The 23240-nt window shown below is 37.2% G+C and overlaps 1 protein-coding gene across 3 annotated transcripts in view; it reads left to right on the top strand.

Moving 5' to 3' along the window:
• Positions 1 to 1687: 1687 nt before the first annotated feature.
• LOC114300967 (mediator of RNA polymerase II transcription subunit 15a) overlaps positions 1688 to 23240 on the top strand; it is a 61826-nt gene continuing 40273 nt past the window's right edge. The window contains exons 1-3 of one of the 3 annotated variants that reach the window (XM_028245847.2): positions 1688 to 1833; positions 2709 to 2851; positions 18342 to 18453. In XM_028245847.2, coding sequence (XP_028101648.2) covers positions 2745 to 2851; positions 18342 to 18453 — 219 coding nt within the window. In that variant the 5' untranslated portion in view covers positions 1688 to 1833; positions 2709 to 2744. Of the gene's footprint in view, positions 1834 to 2488; positions 2573 to 2708; positions 2852 to 18341; positions 18454 to 23240 lie in introns of those variants that run through there. The other 2 variants (XM_028245848.2, XM_082915481.1) reach the window with 2 other exon arrangements.

Here is a 23240-nt window from a genome sequence, read left to right as displayed (position 1 = left end):
ATCCAATTACAACATATTTATATTTAATTTTTTCATTAAATTTTTTATAGTTTCTATTTCTACATATTTTTATTTTCCAAATGAATATAAAAAAAACTAAATAGTTAGAATTACTTTTAATTTATGTTACTAATTCTTCTTATAATTGAATTATTATTTTTAATATCAAAATTAGTATTTATTTTACTATTTTATAATTTAATATATATCATAAAAATTATTATATGATAATTATATTTTTATAATATGATATAATTAAAATTATCACAACACACAAATAATTTAACTAAAATTAATATATATAAGTATTTAAGTAACATTTTTATAAAACGATAACGTCAATATTATAAAAATAAATAATTAAAATTAAAATTATAATTATAATTTAATTTTAATTTTAAATTAAAATTATTCTTTTATAACACACATTGTACCATCATTTTTTTAAATAAATAAAAATAAATAATATGTGTATTGTACAGGTTAACTACTAATTGAAATATAATAATATTTTATTGACTAATTGGGATATAAGAACTTGAAAAATAATTTTCTAATAAATTTTTCAAATAAATATAAGAATAAATTTGCTTAATAAAAAATGCATATCTTCATTGTTTTAAGAGTTTTGTGGTTGCAGTGATTGACAAATAAGTTTTAAAATTGAATTTATTGCCGCGTCCCCTTTTTTACTCTTATTTAAATTATTTAAATATATCATTTATAATATTTAATATGTTAATATTAATCAAGTTCGAGTTTGGTTTGAAATTCGATAATAATTTTTTAACTATAATTTTTATTATTTAAATATATAAATATAAATAATATATACATTTTTTGTAAATATATTATTTATTTAATTATTTATACATATTTTTAATATATAAATAATACATTATAAATAATACATTAATCATATAATTTAAATAAATAATAAATAAATTAAAGTTTAAACTTGACTTGTTTAAAAGTCTAGTGTTATTTATTTAACAAATCAACTCAATTCATTTATAGGGGAAAAATTCATTTCTTATAAAATTTAAGGGGGATTTATTAAAAAATTATTTTTTAAGTGTTTGTATCCTAATTAGTTCATAAGATATTCTTATATTCTAATAAGTCCTATTATTTAGACATTTGATCTACCAAATCATAATTATCATATTTAAGGTATTTTATGGATATTTCTATCCTTACTAATATTTTTTGAACGGTTAACAATTTGGTGATGTGAACATTTATATTTTACAATGTGAATATTCACATTGATGGTGTGAACATTCATATCACGAAACATTCACAATGTAAATATAAATATTATTAAAGATATTTTGGTAACTATGTCACCCATAAAACTTATTAGAATATGAAAAAATAATGTGGACTAAATAAAATATAAATACGTAAAAATTAATTTATGAAAAAGTGTCCCAAAATTTAAACATGCAACTTCACTCTAGAAATAATGTCACGTGTTAGATGTCAAGAAAATGTAAATTTGTAATTCGAAAAAATAAATTTTAAAAGAATTTTAAATTAAAAATTATTAATTAAAAATTTAAAAGAATTTTAAATTAAAAATTTAATAAATAAGCAATAAAGTGCGCACGTGTGGCAACTTTCCAAGTTTTGAACATAACTCGTGCTGGCGCCTATATATGTGTACACGCGCGCACACACAGATACATACAGATTGCTTAAATCCCAAGTACCTCTCTCTCTCTCTCTCTCTCTCTCTCTCCGGCAGAGCCCAGTACAGTCGAACCGTTCGATTCTCTCTCGAATCCCCCTAGGGTTCCTCACACCTTCTCTGATACTCATCACCCAATGGTATGTGAATTCTAGTTACTGATTCTCTTGCGTATCCATTTTATCTTTTATATATATATGTGTGTGTGTATATGTATGTATGTGGTTTGGGTGAATATTTTTGAACTATTAGAGTGAGATCATTCTGGTTTTGGCCTGAAATGCATTGCTGGAGTTAAACACCCCTAACAATATAGTCCATACTTTGATGAATTATTGCTCGAGTGAATGATCGATTTCTGCAATAAGTTGATTGTTGATCATGCTTGTAGAAGTAACTATATTGGGAAATAATCAATTGGAGGAATGATATTTATATTATTTATTGATGAAGAGATGAGCCTAGCGCTTTATTTGGACTAGAAATTGTTGCAAACACAAATGTGTGTACGTAATACACACCTCAAGGAGATTTCTTGCTCTTTTGTACACCTTAATGGGTTTGAAACTGTCAGAGGTTTAGGGGCATGTCGGTTTAAAAATGCCAGATTTAACTATTCTTATGGTTTTTTTTTTTTTGAAAACAAAAAGAGCATGACATAGCTCCACCAAATTGAGTTGTTTGTTTTATATAATAGTATATATTTGCTTTGATTAGTAATCCGGTTAACTGTTACATACACCTTTAAAATGCAGCCAAAAGAAAAAAAAAAAAAAAAAAAAAAAAGTAACTAAGAAAGAAAGAAAAAAATACTTGCTTAAAGTATGTGCCCTCGTCAGAGAATGTTGGAGCTTTTTCAAGGGTTTTCTTTTCAATTAGGTTGTTCCCCTCTCTATTGATGATACCCTCATTCTTGCGCTGATATTATAAATTTATTTTATTTAATTGTTTGCTAAAAGGTTCTTTAGATTGTATATATGGATTTCAGGAAAAAATTGACTTGTTTTTCTTTTAGGTTGGGAACTAGGTGTAAGGGCTGGCTGAGGATTTGATGGTTAACACCAACTCAACGCTTCCTGAACGTGAACCTAGCATGGAAGCCAGCAATTGGAGATCACAACTACCCCAAGCAGCTCGGCGGAGGGTTGTTAGTAAGATGTAAGTAATTAGTAACATCTAAAGCTTGCGAAAATTGTCTAAAAATATGTTAGTTTATGTAAATGATGTAGGACAAGTGCGGTGAACAATCTCCTAGTAGTGAACCAAAACTAATATGATACAACCAAATAGTAGGCTTATGGGCTGATTTTAGTTGGTTTTTGAGGCTGAACAGGTGGTAAAAATATAGCATCTGTTACGGCTTATATGGATTAATCAAAGAGCAAGGGTTTGGGAATGCAAAAAAAGGATTCTGGGGCCTGTTTAGGGGCTGTTCTGGGCTGTGAACAGTACTCTTAAATTTTAGCCTTGGTTTGTGATCTTTTGCAACCTAAAGCTGATTGGTTGAGTTGAGAAATTATGATGCGTAAGGGATGAATACGGGTCTAGAGGCTACAAGTGCAGAAAAACTAAAAAGAACGAGAAGAAAAAACGATCTAGGAATCATTCCTAAAACTAGGCATAACACTTATATTCCTAGAGGCATCACACCTAACGTTGAAGTTGCATCACAAAACTGGCATGAAAGGTTCAAAATCTTTATCAAACTTTCTACAACTCAACTCTCTTGAATTGGAAATGTCACATGATTTTATTGTATATAGAGTTCGGAAATCATTTACTTAATAGGATTCTAATGCCCTATTTGGAAACTAAGAGTTTTGACTTTTAAAACGTATCTAGATTTAAATAAGATTCATAAGTAAAACCCAATTATATATCATGACCCCTATGATGATCCAAGGCTACCCCTACAGTATATTCAGTGATCAAGCCAATTACCAAAATATCCGTTACTTACAAAACAAAACACTAGAAAACATATAAAACATATTAGTTTGTTTATAAGCTAAATAACAATAAAATAAGACCTTGCTAAGACTAGAAACATGACTATGCACGGTTCATATAGCTCCTACCTTGAAAGCATGCCCACATCTGTTTTTAGCTGCTTGCTTAAATTTACTTTACGTTGTTCTTCTTGTGGACTATACATCATTATCCGAACCTTTGATTTAAAGTGTTAAAGTATAAGAATCCACAAGCTTTGCATTTGCATCCATGTCTGGGTATGAAAAACTTTAACTTGATACTCCTTTTCATTTGTCTGAGGTAGCATGAACAAAAAGGAATTTAGTTGGAATGACAAAATTAATTGGCGTAGAAAACACATTCTTGGGTTGAACCAAATCTTGCTGTTAGATCAGTGAGAATCGAGAGTTTGTCAAGGAAAAAACTAAAATGAGTGAACATTTGAGTCTTGGTGAAGTAAGCTGCAAAGAGGAGACAAAAGGTTGCTCAATGGTACCTAACCGAGGATGGCATTGGTGAACAAAATGACAGTTAATCTCAATATGCTTCATGCGCTCATCGTAGACAGAGTTATGAGCTATCTTGGTGACACTCTTATTATCACAATACATAGTAGGAGTTGATTGGGAAACACCCAAATTATAATGGAGCTAATAAAGCCAATCAATTTCAACAATGGCATGAGCCATAGCACATACCCATCCTCAACAGTAGAATGAGCAATAACAGGTTGTTTCTTACTTTTCCAAGAGATAAGAAAATCATCAAGAAAATCGCAAAAGCTAGTAGTGGACTTGTGATCGGTAGCCCTATCAACATCAACATGACGCCATGGATAAGTCTTAAGATCAACCTTGTCCAAACAACCACCCATGTCTGGCTCTCCATCAATGGAACTCTTAGGCTCTCTATCACGGGAAATCTCAGGCTCCCTCTCATCACAAATAATCTCTTTGAGTAGAAAGGAAAAAAGATGACTCATGCCGATATGACATCTCTTCTTCGATACGCTTTCCCTAAAGAGACGACTGTGGGGAAGAAAAAAAAGGACTTACATCCATGAAAGGTGACATCCATACTAACATATAACTGGCAGGTTGCAGGATCATAACATTCGTAGTCTTTTTGAGTAGCAGAGTAACCAATAAAGGCACACATCCTTAGGATCAAGCTTCCTATGAATTTTGGATGCAAATGTACAAAACAAACACACCCAAAGACCTTTGGGGGAGGAGAAGAAGTGAGAGAAGTCACCAAAAGAAGTTAAGAGGAATTTGGAACTATAGGACACTGGAGGGCATACGATTGTTAAGATAAGCAATGGTAAGAACAACATTACCCTAAAAGGATTTAGGAACATTTATTGTAAACGAGAGCGAGCAACTTCAAGGAGATAGCCATTCTTGGGTTCTGCAACTGTATTCTAGTCACAGGAGTGCCAACACAACTAGTTTGATAAAGAATGCCATGTTTCTCAAGGTATACCCAAAAAACTCTATCAATATATTCAATTCCATTATTACCGTGAAATTTTTTGATTTTAGCATCAAAGAGATTAGTCACCATCTTATAAAAGATTTGAAAGCAAGAGAAAACCTCACTCTTAGGCCGAAGTAAATAAATCCAAGTCACACGGGAATAAGAATCAATAAATGTGATATCACTAATACCCAAAAAGAGAAACCATAGGAGAAGCCCCCACACATCAGTATGAATCGGGATAAAAGGAAAAAACACTTCTTCTATTAATTGAAAGATATTAAGTACGTTTATGCTTGGAAAGTTCAAAAGCATCGCAAACAAAATTAATCCTAGGACAATTTCGAACTAATGAAGGAAAAAGATTTTCTAAAATGCCAAATGAAGAGTGACCCAAATGATGATGCCACTGATGGAGGAGGTTCAATGAGAAGCCAGTAGTAGTCTAAAGAGACATCAGCCAGAACGTATAGTCCACTATGTGCTTTACCACTACCAATTGTTTTTCCCGTAGCCAATTATTGAAAAACACAATGAGTAGGAAAAAAAAGTCACAGAGCAATTCAGAGAAGTAGTAAGGCTACTAACATAGAGCAAGTTAGTGGAAAAAAAGGGAACATGAAGAACAAATGAAAGAGAAATCAATGAGGAGCAATGAACAAAACACTTTTTGGATATACAGGATAAAGATTCATCATCCACTCTAATGTTATCCCTCCTAGAACAAGGAGAAGAAGAATAGAAAAGACTAGAGGAACCTGTCATGTGGTTAGTGACATCACCAAAATCAATAATCTAAGATGTCGACAAGGATGTACCAAGTGTGGTCAAGCCTAGACATCAAACACTTGAGAGTGCGTAGCTCTTCCTGAGAAAGGGTACCGGTGTCACTAGAAGTACTGGTAGTGATCTCTGATACATGTGCTTGGGGATGAACCGCACCACCATGATCACGCCGCTGAGTAGGACGTCCATTTAATTTCCAACAGTGCCTCCTATCGTTCTTTTCCACAATAATCACACTTTAATAGATCCCGATCAACAAGGGTACCCTTGCTGCCAAACTTAGACTGACTAGATTTGTTGTCTCATCATGAATTAGGAGTAACAACCAAAGCATACTAATCTTGACTAGATGTATGCACCATGGCACTATGTTGACTCTCCTCTTGATGAACAAGAGCGTAAGCGTCTCGTAAAGTGGGAAAAGGAGAACTACCCAACACTTGAACTCAAATATGATCATACTCCAAATTTAGACCAACAAAAAGTCATAATCTCGCTCCTCTATCAGTTTTTGGAACAAAGTGCATCCTTCGAACAGACAACTTGAAAGCTTTGGTAATAATCAAGTTCTTGCTACAAGTCACTTAACTCAGCATAGTACTCTTCAAGAGATCGATCCTTTTGATCCAAGAACCAGATTTTCTTCCCTAACTCATATACCTATGCGTCATTACCCTTGTGAGAGTACATTTATGCTATAGCTATCCAAATCTTATAAGTAATATCCAATAATACAAAAGTCCGACTAATTGTAGGTTACATGGAGTTAATCAACTGTTAGTCAACCAAGTCATAACCAAAACATTCTTAGAATGCCATTGAGTATGCAAGGGTCCATCTTCAGTAAGTTCCGTGAGTACATCGGTAATATAGCTAGTTTAATGATGCACAATGGTTGCCAGACTACAAGAGTGATACCAAATCTAGTAGTTTTTACCATCAAGCTTAATTAATGGGACTAATTTGAAGAGAGGGGCTACTATCTCCAAGAGTCACAACACAACTCAACTCACTCTCTTTGTTGCGCTTGGATGCCTGGCTGCCTTCAACCATGTTATTAGAGAAATAGCACAAAAAACCACTAGGGAGATATCACATGCCAACAACTCCCGAAAGTAGCAATACCAGGAGATCTGAAACCAAAAACAAACTTAACAATAGTAACTCACCTCTAGAAATTAGAGGCAGAGCAAGGCCACACAAGAACTAACAATCAGGAAAGACAGAGAGGCAGATGAACTCAGCTAATCTGTACCCAACACAGGTAAAATCACTGAAACCCCTAGAAAATTTTAAAAAAAAGACATCAAGGCCCTTTACTAATCCAGTTAGCACCCATGGCAGAGAGAACAAACAGAAAGTGTAGCCATAGCTGGCTTGATCAAGAATTTCTAGAACAATTACCAATTTAGAAAAAAAAAAAAAAAAGAAGGGAAAAGAGATCAGATAATGAGTAAAAAAATAACATAAAATTATAGGTAAGATGCCCATCTCTATCGATCGTGGTAGAAATATTTATTATTTTTTTTATTATTTTATACATATATATTTTTGACGACTACAATAGAAAAAAACAAAAAAAAAGAAGAGAAGAATGCGAATGAAAAAGTAAAGGTGAAGAAAGATCTTCAAGTAGGAAGGTGAAGCTCTAATACCATGTTAAGTTTACAAAACAGAGGAGAGAGAGAGAGAAGGTTACATAATATATGGATAACAAAAAGAGACTACCCAAAATCAAGGTTCTCCTCTTAGACTGATATATTTATATTAGTAGACACAAATTACATAAGTACTGTAAGTACCCTTGGACTCAAATAACCATAATACGAAACACTAGGGTTATTCACAGATTTGATTCACTTGAAAAAATTGACCAGCCCAAACTGACTTGACCAGAAACGGACTTTTTCGTGAAATCTGACGCTCGACTGTGGTTCCAAAGCATCAGATTCTTTGGGAAGTGGTCAGTAGAGGTTCTTTTAAAAAAAATTTGGTAGAAACCGAACAAACTGATGTATAAATAAATACACTAACAAATAAGATGCGCCTTTACATTATTAGTTGTACAAATTGCACAACAATTGCTCCTGCCATTATTCAATTGTAGTACCTGATGATTTTAGAGAGTAACCAGCTTAGGGAATGATTAGGATATCATCCGCTATTTATATTAATAAAGATTAATAATTACAAGGGTGCCCTAAGGCATAGGAAAATTACAAACTAATAACCCAAATAATAATATAATATGCTAACACTCCTCAAGTTGGTACGAAGATATCTCTCATGCCCAGCTTGCCTAATATGTCATGAAATGGCTTATTCCCAACCCCCTTGGTGAGAATGTCAGCAAGTTATTCACCAGACTGCACAAAAGGAGTACAAATGGTACCACTAGTGAGTTTCTCCTTAATGAAGTGGCGATCAATCTTAACATGTTTTGTCCTGTCATGTTGAATCGGATTGTGAGCGATGTTGATAGCGGCCTTATTATCACAGTATAACCGCATGGAGTCCGTCTGATCAATACCTAGATCACTCAACAATAACTTGATCCATATAAGCTCACACACGCCTTGTGCCATAGCTCTAAACTCAGCTTCTGCACTTGACCTGGCAACCACATTCTGTTTCTTACTCCTCCAAGTAACTAGGTTGCCTCCAACAAAGGTGCAATACCTTGAAGTCGATCTCCTATCAGTTACTGATCCAGCTCAGTTAGCATCTGTATAGGCTTCCACACGAAGATGATCATACTTTGAAAAATAAAGACCTTTACCAGGAGCAGACTTCAAGTACCTCAAGATTCTTATGACAGCCTCGAAGTGAATCTGATGAGGAGCATGCATAAATTGACTAACCACACTGACAGCAACAGCAATATCAGGATGAGAGTGAGATAGGTAAATGAGCTTACCCACTAATCGCTGATAGCTCCCCCTATCAACAGCTTCTCCTCCATCATCCCCCAATTTCTGATTGGGTTCCAGTGGAGTGTCACATGCCTTGCAGCCCAGCATCCTAGTTTCCTTCAACAGGTCAAGCACATATTTTCGCTGTGAGATAAATATCCCATCCTTGGAGCGAGCAATTTCAATTCCCAGAAAATACTTCAAGCTTCCCAAGTCTTTGATTTCAAACTCACTAGCTAAATATTTCTTCAACAGAGGTATTTCCTCACCATCATCGCCTGTAAGAACTATGTCATTTACATAAACAATAAGTGCTGTAGTCTTACCACGTGAGGAATGTTTCACAAACAATGTGTGATCTGCTTGACTCTGTTTGAAGCCATATTTAAGCATAGCCTGAGTGAATCTCTCAAACCAAGCCTTTGGAGACTGTTTGAGACCATATAATGATTTATGAAGTTTACATCCTTTGCCTTCTGTCTGATGATCCTTAAAATCAGGAAGAATGTCCATATATACCTCTTCTTCGAGGTCACCATGGAGAAAGGCATTCTTGACATCAAACTGATTAAGTGGCCAATCAAGATTAGCTGCTAGAGAGAGAAGTACTCTAATTGAATTCATCTTAGCCACGGGTGCAAAGGTCTCTTGATAATCAATGCCATATGTCTGAGTGAACCTTTTTGCCACAATTCTTACCTTGTAACGCTCAATAGAACCATCTGTTTTGTGTTTCACAGTATACACCTATTTGCATCCCACAGGTCATTTGTCCATAGGTAACTCAGTCATTTCCACAATAATGGCCAGTTTTCACTCAGATGTAGCAAGAGCATCCTGAAAATGGTTAGGAATGCTAACAGAGGAAATATTTGACACAAAAGCTCTATATGAGGATGACAAATGAGAGTAGGACACAAAATATGATATAGGATGTTGAGTACAAGATCTCACACCCTTCCTTTTGGCAATAGGAACATCAAGATCAATGGACTTAAGAGATTCAAAATTACCTAGACTCTCATCAGAAGCAGGAGATGGCAGTGGAAGAGCAGAAGTGCTCCCTTGTATCCAGTTAACTTTATGTCTGTCTTTTCCCGGACATAAACTTGCCCTTCCCTATCCTTGGTGACATTGGGTTCTCTAGTCCCAGTAGAAGAGGTTGGTGCAAGAACAACTGGTTCCACCATAGGAATCACAGGGCTCACTTCACACCAAGGCTCCCTCGGAAATGAGGACTGTGACACCGGAGAGGACAAGAAATAGGACTGGGACTCAAAGAAAGTAACATCCATGGACACAAACCACTTACAAGAAGGAGGGTGGTAACACTTATACCCCTTTTGAGTAGGAGAGTAACCAAGGAAAACACATTTGAGGGAGCGAGGGTCCAACTTTCCACGAGTCGGAGAGTGATTATGAACAAAACAGACACAACCAAATATTTTGGGAGGAATAGAAAACAAGGACTGGGAACCTAGGAGGATTTGAAGGGGAGCTTGTTTTTGCAAGACCTGGGTAGGAAGACGATTAATAAGATGTGCAGCAGTGAGAACAGCGTTGCCCCAATAGGGCCGAGGCACACTCATAGAAAAACACATGCACCGAGCCATATCAAGAAGATGACGATTCTTGTGTTGCGCCACCCCATTTTGTTAAGGGGTATTGGTGCAAGAGGTCTGATGGATAATGCCGTGAGTAGAAAAATATTGTCCTAACACAGAATCTATGTATTCCTCTCCATTATCAGAACAAAATAGTTTGACAGTGGCCCCAAATTGAGTACAAATCATCTTATGAAAATTGCGAAACACAGAGAAAACCTCACTCTTGTCTTTCATGAGATACACCTAAGTAGTATGAGAAAAATCATCAATAAATGTAACAAACCATTGATGACCTTTCATAGACATAACACGAGAGGGACCCCAAATATCAGAATGTATTAATGAAAAAGGAACTAAACTATTATTAAAACTGGGAGCAAAAGAAACTCTGTGTTGTTTTTCATGTTGACAAGACTCACAAAGAAACTCAGACACATTATTACTTGCGAAACCAGATGGAAATAAATGCTTAAGTAAATAAAAAGAAGGATGCCCAAGGCACCGATGCTACAGCCATAAATCATCTTGGGTAGTAGAACGCGTGGTGGAAGAATAAGCAAGATTGTTCGGTTGATTCAGGAAGGTCTTGAAAAAGACAATGATCAGGAAAAAACGTCACACTACAATTCAAATCTTGGGTAAGACGACTCAAGGATAACAGATTAACAGAAAAATTGGGAAGATGGAGAACAGAAGATAGAGGTATGGTAGGAGTGACATGGACTAAACCTTTCCCAGAAATGGAAGAAACAGTACCATCTGCAATCCTAATTTTGTCTTGACCTGAAGAGGGCTTATAGGCAGAGAAAAGATCAGAGGAGCCAGACATATGATCTGAGGCACTAGAATCAATAATCCAAGGCAAAGACTTATGAGACAGGAAAACACAAGGAGAAGAGGCTAAGTTACCTGAGCGGGCAAATGATGAGGAAGATGTATTGAGAGCAGTAGAAGACCGGCGGTCTAGCAATTGATGCAGAACATCCTCAAGCTCAGGAGTAGTTATGCCAAAGAGAGCATCAGAAGCTTGGCCAACAAAAGCAGAATTAGAATCTGTAGAAATTTAATGTATAAAGAGAAATAGAGAATTGAGAAATAGAGAATTGTATTATTGATTGATGAATTGATTGTTGTATTACAAGATTGATTAATTACAATTCCTATACAATCTATATATAGAAGAAAATGTGGTAGTAGGTGTAGTGGAGGTGATAGTGGGTTAGGTGAAGTGGAGTGTGTGGTGAAGTGGAGGTAGGTGAAGTGGAGTGTGTAGTGGAGTAGGTGAAGGTAAAGATGGGAAATTCTAACAGCCCCCCGCAAACTCAAGGAGGAGAGAAACTAACCAACTTGAGTTTGGAGAGAGTAACAAAACAAGAAAATACATAAAAATAAAAAAGGATAGGAGACACTGTATGGTCGTGTCAGACCGTTGGTGAAGACACTGTATTGGGTGTCATAACGTTGTAGAGGACACTGTATGGTGGTGTCAGACCGATGTAGAAGACAGTTTATGGGGTCATGTCGGACCGTTGTAGAAGACAGTTTATGGGGTCATGTCGGACCGTTGTAGAAGACAGTTTATGGGGTCATGTCGGACCGTTGTAGAAGACAGTTTATGGGGTCATGTCGGACCGTTGTAGAAGACAATGTTGTGACAGTTTACGGAGTCTTGCTGGACCCTTGTAGAAACTAACCGGAATCAATGTCGGGACAGTTTACAGAGTCTTGTCGGACCCTTGTAGAAACTAACCGGAATCTATGTCGGGACAGTTTACAGAGTCTTGTCGGACCCATAAAGGAGCTAACCGGAATCAATGTCGGGACAGTTTACAGAGTCTTGTCGGACCCATAAAGGAGCTAACCGGAATCAATGTCGGGACAGTTTACAGAGTCTTGTCGGACCCCTGAAAAAGTTGCACCCTCAAAAGGTGTGCCCAAAGTTGTCAAAAAGGCGTGCCATCAAAAGGCGTGCCCAATTCATCAAAAGGTGTGCCATCAAAAGGCGTGTCCATTTTATCAAAAGATGTGCCATCAAAAGGCGTGCCAGTGTGTCGGGCGGCAAGAGGCGCGCGATGCGCGTGGCTGCCTCGGCTATTTAACCATGACAGAGCCTGAGGCCGAGGCAGAAGCAAAAAAACTGCGAAATCCTCTGTAAAACTCTTCGTTGTGCTGAGAGAGAGAGGCTGTAACACTGTTGTGCTGAGAGAGAAACTCTGTAATACGCTGTAACACTTTGTTGCCCAGAAAAATGGCCTCGTCCTCGTCTTCCCGTGGACTGCTCACCCTCTTTCCCGACCTCAACGAGTCAACGAGAGAGAGAACTGGTGCGGTGGCACTGGAACCTCAACCAAACACCGCTGGGTATACTCCGTTGAACTTTCCGATGCGGTCTGTGGAGCAAAGAATGGCAGTGCTGTCGGATGTGGAGGCCAATCAGTATACTTTGAAGGTATGTGTGGAAAGCATGACGGCGGTCACAAACTTGTCGAACCGGCTGCAGAGTAGGACAAATGAGGTGCAGCAGTTAAACTCCCAGCTGGCTCTGCTCCAACGCATGTATAAGGATGCGCGAGCAGAGATAAGTGTGCTAAAGGCGGAAAACAAGGAGCTGAAGCGGAAGGCCACCGTGATGTTCCGATTTGGAGGTCCGCCATATGCTGCAGTGGAGGAGCAGGGTGTAGTGATCATGCCCAGTGGAGTGGGAAACACGGAGGCAACACCGGCAAGGGCCGCCCAGGACGGAGGCAAGAAGAAAAGACCGGCGGCAGAATAGAGAAGAAAAATCCCACTGTTCCGAGTTGTGTTGGTTTGTTTTTTTTTTTATTTTTATTTTTATTTTTATTTTTATTTTGTGTGTTGTAGAAATGTGCTCGGGGTTGATCCCCGAGATGAATAAAATGACAAGGTTGGGGAATGGTGTTGGTGTTATTTTGTAGTGTTGTTGTGTGTAATAATAAAAATAAAATAAAATAAAACAATGGATAAAGAAAATAGATAAAAATAGTTGTGGATGGGTGATATGAAAAACATCAGTGAGATGTTGTTTTGCTCTTTTTTTTTTTTTTTTTTTTTTTTTTTTTTTTTTTTTTTTTTCGGTGGAAGAAAAAAAAAATAATAAGAAGATAATGGAAAACGGGGGATGCTCACGAACAATGGTAGGGATATGGGAAATATAGTATAAGAAAATATATATAGATATATATATATATTAAAATAAAAGAAAAGTGGGAAAGAAGGTGGAGGAATATTAAAATAAAAGAAAAGTGAGAAGTGGGATTTCAAATGGGCAAAAGGAAGAGAGAGAGAGAGAGAGAATTAATTTCTTCAACTAGAAAATCTGAATGAATCAGAGAGAGAGAGATTGAGTGGGTGCATGATGATGATGTTGGGTCCATGGAGAGAGAGAGAGATGTTGCCCTCCTTGATGTTGGGTCCAAGTTTGATCTTTGATTAGTCTAGAAGCAAGAAAACAGCATATTTTGGGGCCTGGGCTGCAATTTTCTCCAAAGACACAAACATTATAGTAGCCTGTTCAACAACAAAACCACACTCAAGACTGCCCAGCAGTGCACAGATGAACAGAAGCTGCAGCCAAATAACAATAGCAGAAGCTGCAACCAAATAACAACACCATACCAAAATGAGCACTCTAACGGATAAACATCCTCAATACCGCTGTCCACTGCACTCTAGCAGATGAGCAGCATAAACTTCCCCCTGCTGTCGAAACCAGATTAGCATCATCGACACTGCTAACCTCTGCACTCTGTTACAGCCTGCTGTAGTGGTGTGACAAAAATCGCCCTTGTAACAGCCACTGCAATTATGTAACAGCCTGTTACTGAGTTTGATCTGGCCATTTCAATATGGAGAACAGATCCAGTCTGCGGGTCGAATTTGACACCATTCAAGGAATGCAGAGCTGCCATTGCTGATGGATGATTAACAAAGGTGGCAACAGCAAAGAAAGCTAATTAAGAGGGACTTTGTAATAGCTAGTGATGGCAGGTATGTGTAGAAAATACGCGGAATAGGTTGAAGTCCGGCGGGCAGCTAAGGTGAGGTTGCCGCCCGCCGGGGAAGCGAAAATACTAGGTTCTAAACCTGCTCTGATACCATGTAGAAATTTAATGTATAAAGAGAAATAGAGAATTGAGAAATAGAGAATTGTATTATTGATTGATGAATTGATTGTTGTATTACAAGATTGATTAATTACAATTCCTATACAATCTATATATAGAAGAAAATGTGGTAGTAGGTGTAGTGGAGGTGATAGTGGGTTAGGTGAAGTGGAGTGTGTGGTGAAGTGGAGGTAGGTGAAGTGGAGTGTGTAGTGGAGTAGGTGAAGGTAAAGATGGGAAATTCTAACAGAATCAAGTGTATCAACGGCACTAGACTGATGAGCCCGGGAATAGGAGCCACGTCCTCTAGACTGGCCTGACCGACCTCCTCTAGAACCAGATCGATCACCTCGACCCCCGGATGGAGTCCCATGAAGCTTCTAACACGTCGCATGAGTATGCCGCGGCTTCTTACAATAATCACAGAATATAGACTCCTTAGCGGCAGACGGAGGGATGGGAGGAGTCAGGCTGAGGCCATCTCGAGGGGTAGACAGTAATGCTGAGTGGTCAGTAGAGACAAGGGACATCATAGCAGACCGGCGACTCTTCTCATTCCTTACATAGGCAAATGCCTCCTGAAATGAAGGAAGAGTTTCCATACCTAGAACTCGACTCCTAACCGGATCATACTCCACATCCTCCACATTTAGGCCAGCCAGAAATTTAAAGACTCGTTCCTGTGCGATGAACTTCTGGTACCCAACATAATCAACAGTGCAAACAAGCTTATAGTCCTACAGGTGATCAAGGCGTTTCCAGCCGTTGGTGAGGAAAGTGAAGTATTGAAGAACAGTTTGCTCCCCCTGAATAGAGTTCTCAATAGAGTGGCGTAACTCAAATGCCTGTGAGAAATTTCCTTTGCGGGAATAGGTGGCAACCACAACATCCCAAACATCCTGGGCAGCGTCCATAGACAAGTAGCCCTCACTAATTTCTAGAACCATCGAATGAATAAGCCAACCCATAATCAAAGAGTTGGTAATCTCCCATTGGTCATAACCCGGGTCAGTGATGCTAGGTGTCTGTATCCTGCCATCAACATACTCCATCTTCCCTCTGCTCTTCAAAAATATAGTCAAACTCTGAGACCATGCTAGATAGTTCTGACCATTAAATAGAGAGGTGGTGATTTTCAGACTAGGGTTGGGGTTATCAGGCATGGTTGTAGGTATAATGGGACTCTCACTCTTAGGTGTTTGAGAGGTAGTGGACACACTAGTGGAATCTGTCATGGATACTATACTACCGAACTCACAACAGAACTAGTGGCAATTACAAACCTGGAAGGTGGTGGTGGAAGAACAGACACAATGACCACTATAAAGGCATAACAAAATTAAGAAAACATAAAAGTTTTTTTTTTATTTTTGAAAGAGTTCAGTGTTGTGTTTAAGATCAAACAGAGGCACTACACGACATATGAGATGTAAAACCAAACAGAGGTGATACCAGAAATTGACGAAGTGATGAGTGACGACTGAAGAATACCAAAGATGACTGAAGATGAGTGGCGAAGTGATGAGCGACGACTGAAGTTGTTCAAGAGACGACGGCATACGGGAAGTCAACTGAGGCAGAGGGGCTACCAAGAGTAGTCGACACCAGCGGATGATCAACCCAGGTAAGATTCGAACCCTAGAGTGATCTTTGTTGCTGAGTTTGACCAACAAGGTTGAGCCGAAACCCTAGACAGGCATCAACCCACCCGAACCTACGTGGGTCCTTCCCGGCTTGAGCCGAAGCCCCTCAGGGTGAAGTCAGCTTGAGGCGACAGAGAGAGAGGAACTGGCTCCGGTGGTAGCTGGTGGCTGGTTTGTAACAGGAACAGTATGGGTAGATAGGTCTAGGTGTTAGGGTTTTGCTCTGATACCATGATGATTTTAGAGAGTAACCAGCTTAGGGAATGATTAGGATATCATCCCCTATTTATATTAATAAAGATTAATAATTATAAGGGAGCCCGAAGGCATAGAATAATTACAAACTAATAACCCAAATAATAATATAATATGCTAACAGTACCTAGATTATAATTATCAATACCACTCTTTCTCTCTACCTGGGGAAACGTTGGCTCATCAATTCAGCCTTATCAAAGACCCACTTTCTCTCTGTTATCACCATATTCTCTCTGTTATTACTTACCCAAGAAATATTCTCTCTTATCACAACTCTCTCTTCCCATCTCAAACTTTGAATAGAGGGGTACAACTCGATGTTTGCCAGCTCTTGTCGGATTACACTACATCTGCTGTTTTGTCTTCTTATGATGACTTGGTTCAACTTGCAGTTTGCTTATATTTTTTGGGTTGGACTGTATGTTTTTTTTAATTTTATTTTATTACAGTTCCCTCTGTCTCATCCTTTTACCTTCTTCAATCTTTATCCCCATGATCTTCCTTTTTCCGGTTGCAGTATATATATCTCTTTCTTAGTTGTGGAAAATTTTGGATTTTTCTTTATTTGTTTGTTCTGACTGACACCAATCGATGTCGACTGTGAAACTGAATGGTGTCTATGGACAGTTTCGATCCATTGATAGGTCAACATTGGTTGCAAATATGTTGAATCTGATTCTGTTCGGATGGCGAATCAAGGTCAAAACGACCTGGTCCAACCTGTGCACAACTCTACCTAGCACAGACCAATAACATGTGTGAGGAGATTACTTCATACCATAAGGAGCATGGCACGTATGACAAACATAACCAGTGGAATGAGAGCCACGAAGGAGGACAAATATAAACTTCTTCATTAAGATAGCTATTAAGAATGGCATTCTTGACATCTAACTAAATAAGTAGCATGGACTATAACAATAACAATCAAGTATGCATAATGGTCATCTCAATTACAAGAGCAAATGTCTCCTTCTAATCAAATCCCAAATTCCCGAGAGAAACCCTTCACAACTAATCTAGTCTTATAACACTTGACAGAACCATCAAAGTGGGTTTTAAATTTGTAAACCACTTACACCCAATAAGATTCTTACCTCTAGGCAATGAAACCAACTCCTAAGTATGACTTTTTTCAAGAGCAGTCAATTCATCTTGCATTTCATGAACTAAATTGGGATCAATACATGCTTCTTTGTAAGACTACGGCTGGAAATAATCATATATAGAAGAAATAAAGGCACAATAAGAAGTAGAAAAGCAAGTGTTAGAGAAACTATGTTTTCTTGGGGAAGTGATTCTGTATAGGATACTGCTATTTAGTATGATCAGTGCGCATAGAATCATAAAGAGGAGCATTCAGTTGTGAGATACATATTGAGGTGGTGGAACCTTTCTGCAAGAATAGACCAATGGAAAAGAAGTGGAACTTGAAGAACTAGACTTGGGAGATGCCCCAAAGCCTCCTATTCTCTGGAGTTCAATTAAAAACGACTAAATCCACTACCAGTCAATCACTTAGCACATCATAATAAACTTAAAGACTGCAACTAAATCAAAATCATATAATTTGAATGGTTACATTACTGGTGTTCATATAGGTAGTTGTGATTTGTATTTTTAAAGGCTACATGTGATAATTTTTTTGTTATTGTTTTTTAGGTAGGCTTCTTATCCTTCATTTGTAACTTTTTATCTTTTCGTGCTCAGCTAGAATCTTGCTTCTTTGACAAAAAATGGGACTCTTATGTGGTATAATTTATTTTTTTGTTTTTTTTATGTCATACTAACCCACCCCCTTGAAATTCCACAAATTACTTTAAATATGTTTTTAATGCCACATAAACATTGATTTATTACATGTGTAGAACGGACATGTTAATCCAATATTTACCAGCTTTTGTGCCAAAAGAAGTACCAAATGTCGAGATGGTTGTTGAAAATTTTGAGAAGAAGATATTCACCATTGCCTCAAGCCAGGTATATTCATATGATTACATGTTTTTTTATGTATTCAGTAGCTACTTTTCCCTTGTTTCTTTGTTGATGTTATCCTTTCATGATTGAAAATTTGAGGAAGAGAGGTAAAGTCATGATGGAATGATGTCGGTTGTGTAAGAATGCAGGGGAATGCATGAATCTGCTTTTCTTGTGTCTAATAGCCAAGGATTTGGTTGGCTTGGAAATAGAAATGTTTTGAAAACATTTTGAATGAGTTTCCAAAACATAAGAGAACTGATAAGAGAATTTGGGATTGTATGAAAATGTTTGTAAAAAACTAGAGCTATATAATTGTTAATACATTCCCAATAATTAAATAATTGAACATGTTGAGCTTCATGAATATTAGAACCGTATTAACAAAAATTTTGAAGATTTAGATAGGGAAGGGGCTCAGTATAGTAAGAAAAACATAATAAAATAAAATAAGAAAAGAAGAGAAATAATTTTCTTCTTTCATCTTTTTCTCTCTGTTTGTCTTCTTCTCCTTTCTAATTTATCAAATTCTCTAATAAATTTAATATTTTGATTTGTTCTTAAATATTTTCTTTTGACAAAAAGAGACAAATAAAAATAACCAATTCTTTCTTTTTCTCTCTATTTGTCCTCTTCTCCTTTCTAATTTATCAAATTCTCTAATAAATTTAATATTGTTCTCAAATATTTTCTTTTGATGAAAAGAGAGAAATACAACTAACCGTTGTTGGATATTCCTATTAGGTGCTGCTGATACAACTCACTGTTTCATTATATTCACCAAAACACTGTTTTGGTGGAAACATTAGAATTTTAGTATTCCACTAATGCTTTGTTTCGGTTTCCTAGGAAATGGAAACATTTTGGCCATTTCTATGGAAAGGAAACAGAATTTTAGTCCTTGCTAGTTACAAGAGAGGTTTGGATTATGGTGTTCCCCTCTTTTCTCTTTGTTCTTCTTTCTTTTTCTCCTCAAGATTGGCTCTAATTAATCAAGGTTAGCGTCTAATCTTGATTAACTTATTTAATCTTGCTCAAGTCTAATTAATCCTACTTGATTACCACCAATTTTGATTAAGTTTTGGTACATTAAATAGGAATACTCAACACATTAAACCAAATTATTAAGCACCTTGATTAGGGATTTGAGCACCTCATGACATCCCAAATTCTAGTGTGTGTAGTTGAGTGAAAGGAATTAATTAACAGACTTTCCCTTGTTTGCTAGGGAGGACGAAAGAAGGGATGAGAAGTAGGGTGGGGAAGCTTTCTACTTGGGCCCACTATTTTTGTACATGCCCAAATATGAGCAGAAGCAGTGAAGGAAATAGTGTAGTGAATTTACAATTTTTTCCCCATCAAAACTTTACATCTATTTATAACACTACTCTTATTAGAACATCTTTATTTTATATCTGGTGCCTTCTTCTCTACCTTTGTCTCCTTTTCATTCTTCTCTTCTTGTTATTATTGTTATGTTTTTAGGATTAATTACACCTTACACCTGTGAAATTGACCCTGAAAACACATTATCTTCTTTTAGTTTAGAAATGTATACATAACCCCTTGTTGTCTGGGGTGAAGTGAAAAGTTTAACTCTATTAACAATTTTCTGAAAATTCGATTGTTGCCCTTAATTTTTTCTCTAATTTTCTTCTCTATGCCATCATAATTTGAGAACTGAACTCTATCTGTTTTTTTTTTTTTTTTTTTTTTTCTTTCCATTTTTTTTCCTTGTTTTTCTTCTTTTCTTCCTCACACCCACCCAACCATCCTCACATTCTCTCTCCCCCTTTACTAGACCCAAACGGTGGCTTGGCATCTTACTTCCTCAAGCACTCCTAATCCCCCATCTATACATATCGTATATATATAAACAACATATTAATTTTTATTAGAGGATCATTTCCAAAGCAGCACCTCTGGATTGGCTCCACTAAAACACTATTCCAGGCCAGGTGCTCTCTCTCTCCCTCCCCCTCCTTACATTCACACATGGTGGCTACAATCACCATAGCAAGGAGAAAAGTGTGAGATTATTTTTAATAATTATGTAGTAAATTGGGAGGAGTTAAATGAGCTGGTGAAGGTGAGAGTAGCAGGGTGGATAAAAAGCAGAAGTTGATTGTCATTGCTTCTCTCTGAATGATTTTATTAACATTGAGGCAGTGAGGAGTTTAAAATTAACAAAAAGGTGTTTCATTAATTTATGTTGTTACCTTGGTAATTTGATGCAAGTATGGCAACATTTGTGACATGAGGATGCTTCAGCTGGGGTGTGCCGAGTTGGAGTTCTTTTTATAATTTTAGTTAATAATGTAGAAAGCGATGGAATTAGGGTTGGAGATAGAGAAGGTGAGACAGAGAAGAGAGAATTATAAGAATAGGTATTTGGGTTTTGTTTCATTACCTTGTACCTCATCTATATTTATATTAGAATAGAATATATGACAAGGACAATAGTACCCTCACTAATAACAATTAATAAAAATAAAATAAAATAGCACCTATTCTAACACTCCTCCCTCAAGTTGGAGCATATAGATCAAACATGTCCAGCTTGGTAGATAGCGGCTGAAAAGATGGCTGAGGTAAAGGTTTGGTGAGAATGTCACCCAACTAATCATCATATTGAACATATGGAGTCACAAGTTGCTTGTGAAGTAACAAATCCTGAATAAAGTGGCAGTTAACTTCAATATACTTTGTGCGCTCATGGAACATTGGATTATTCGCAATAAAGGTTGCCACTTGATTATCACAACACGGCCATAGGAGATGGAACAAAGATATCAAAATCGTGGAGGGAGCTAACCCATAACATCTCAGAAGTAATATGAGCCATAGCTCGATATTCAACATCAGCACTTGAACACACATGTTTTGTACTGTGCCAAGTAACAAATTTATGGCAAACAAATATACAATAGCCAAAAGTAAAACGGCGATTAATACGACTACCAGCCCAATCAGAATCGCTAAAGCTAGTAACAAACAAGGAAGAGGATGGCCAATAGAGGAGACCTTTGCCAAGAATACTCTTCAGATATTGCAAAATATGATACACAACCTCAAAGTGAAGATGACGCGCATGCATAAACTGACTAACTAGATTGACTGCATAAGTAATGTCAGGGTGAGTAATTGTGAGATATATCAACTTGTCCACAAGGCGACAATAATGACCGACATCAAGAAATAAGTCACCATGTTCACCATCAAGTTTGACAGAGGAGTCCACGTGAGTATCAACGGGCTGAGCACGTAAAAGACTAGTCTCAGAAAGAAGATTACCGAAGTCCTTAGCATGGAATTTGGTACTCAAATATTGTTCTAATTGTTTTCAGTTAGCATACCAGCAGAGTCGCTACCATAGATAATAATATCATCCACATAAACAACTAGAACAATGGTACCAGTGGAAGAGTGCTGAACAAAAACAGAGTGGTTAGAGATAGAGCTCTAAAAACCATAGGCAAGAACAATTGCACTAAAACGATCAAACCAAGCTCAAGGTGACTGCTTCAACCCACATAGAGCCTTCTACAATCGATACACAAGATGTTCACTCCCAAAAACAAAACCAGGTGGCTAATCTATATAGACCTCCTCCTGTAAGTTGCCATGAAGAAAGGCATTCTTGATATCCAATTGATAAGGGCCATGACTGACTAATAGCAACATAAAGCAAGATCCGAACATTATTAAGACGAGCCATAGGTGAAAAGGTCTCGAGATAATTAACATCATAGGTTTGGGTGTGGCCTCTGGCCTCCAAACGAGCATTAAGTTGCTCAACAGAACCATTAAGGAGATATTTAATAGTATAGACCCATTGATAACCAACACTGGGTGTCCAAGGAGAGGAAGAGTAGTAAGCTCCTAAGTTTGATTTTGATGAAGTATGAAGTGCATTCATTTCCTCATCCATAGCATATTTCCACCCAAACATGGACGAGGCCTGCTAATAAGAAGAAGGAAGAGTAATAGAGGACAACCTATAAGAAAATGAATAGAAGTAAGGAGAACCTGAGCATATAAGACAAAAGCGATCAATAGGATGTTGAGTGCAATCACGCGCAAAGCAATAGTTAAGTCATTATAACCCGGGGACGGAAGAGGTGGAGTAAGAACCTCTGACGAAGAGGAAGAACTAGCTTGACCATAAGAAACAATGTGCTGAGAGAAGGACCGTTGATAAACCTGCAAAGGAGAAACAGAAATTGGTTCTAGTGAGACTAAAGGAGGAGGTGAAGATGAAGAAGACACAAGGGGAACCAGAAGAGTAATAGTGTGTGAGGGACCATAACACTTTCGTTCATGAGAACAAACAAGATCATAAGATAATTAGGAACCAGAAGACAAAAAGAAGGGAGTGTACACAAAGAAAGTGACATCAACGCTAACCAAATAATGACGTGACTTAGGATGATAACAACGGTAACCATTCTGAGTGTCAGAATACCCTAGGAAAAACACACTTCCTGGCCTGAGGACACAACTTATCAAGCCTTGGATCAAGGAAATGAGCAAAAGCCACAGCTGAAAACACATGGGTAAAGAGGAAACGGTGTCCAACCATGATAGAGCCAAAAAAAAAGGAGATCGATTTTGTAAAACTACAGAAGGCATACAATTAACTAGCAAACAAGCAGTGAGCACGAAATCACCCCAGAAGTGTTTGAGAAATTGTATGTTAAACAATAAAGTATGAGCAAAATTCAACAAGTGGCGATGTTTGTGTTCAACAACACTGTTTTGCTAAGAGGTGCGTGGACAATTAGTCTGAT

Source organism: Camellia sinensis, chromosome 2 (genome assembly GCF_055761805.1).
Source record: "Camellia sinensis isolate YWXY chromosome 2, ASM5576180v1, whole genome shotgun sequence".
Classification (NCBI taxonomy): domain Eukaryota; kingdom Viridiplantae; phylum Streptophyta; class Magnoliopsida; order Ericales; family Theaceae; genus Camellia; species Camellia sinensis.
Note: the sequence above shows the minus strand (reverse complement) of the source record. Positions and strands in the feature narration are given on the sequence as shown.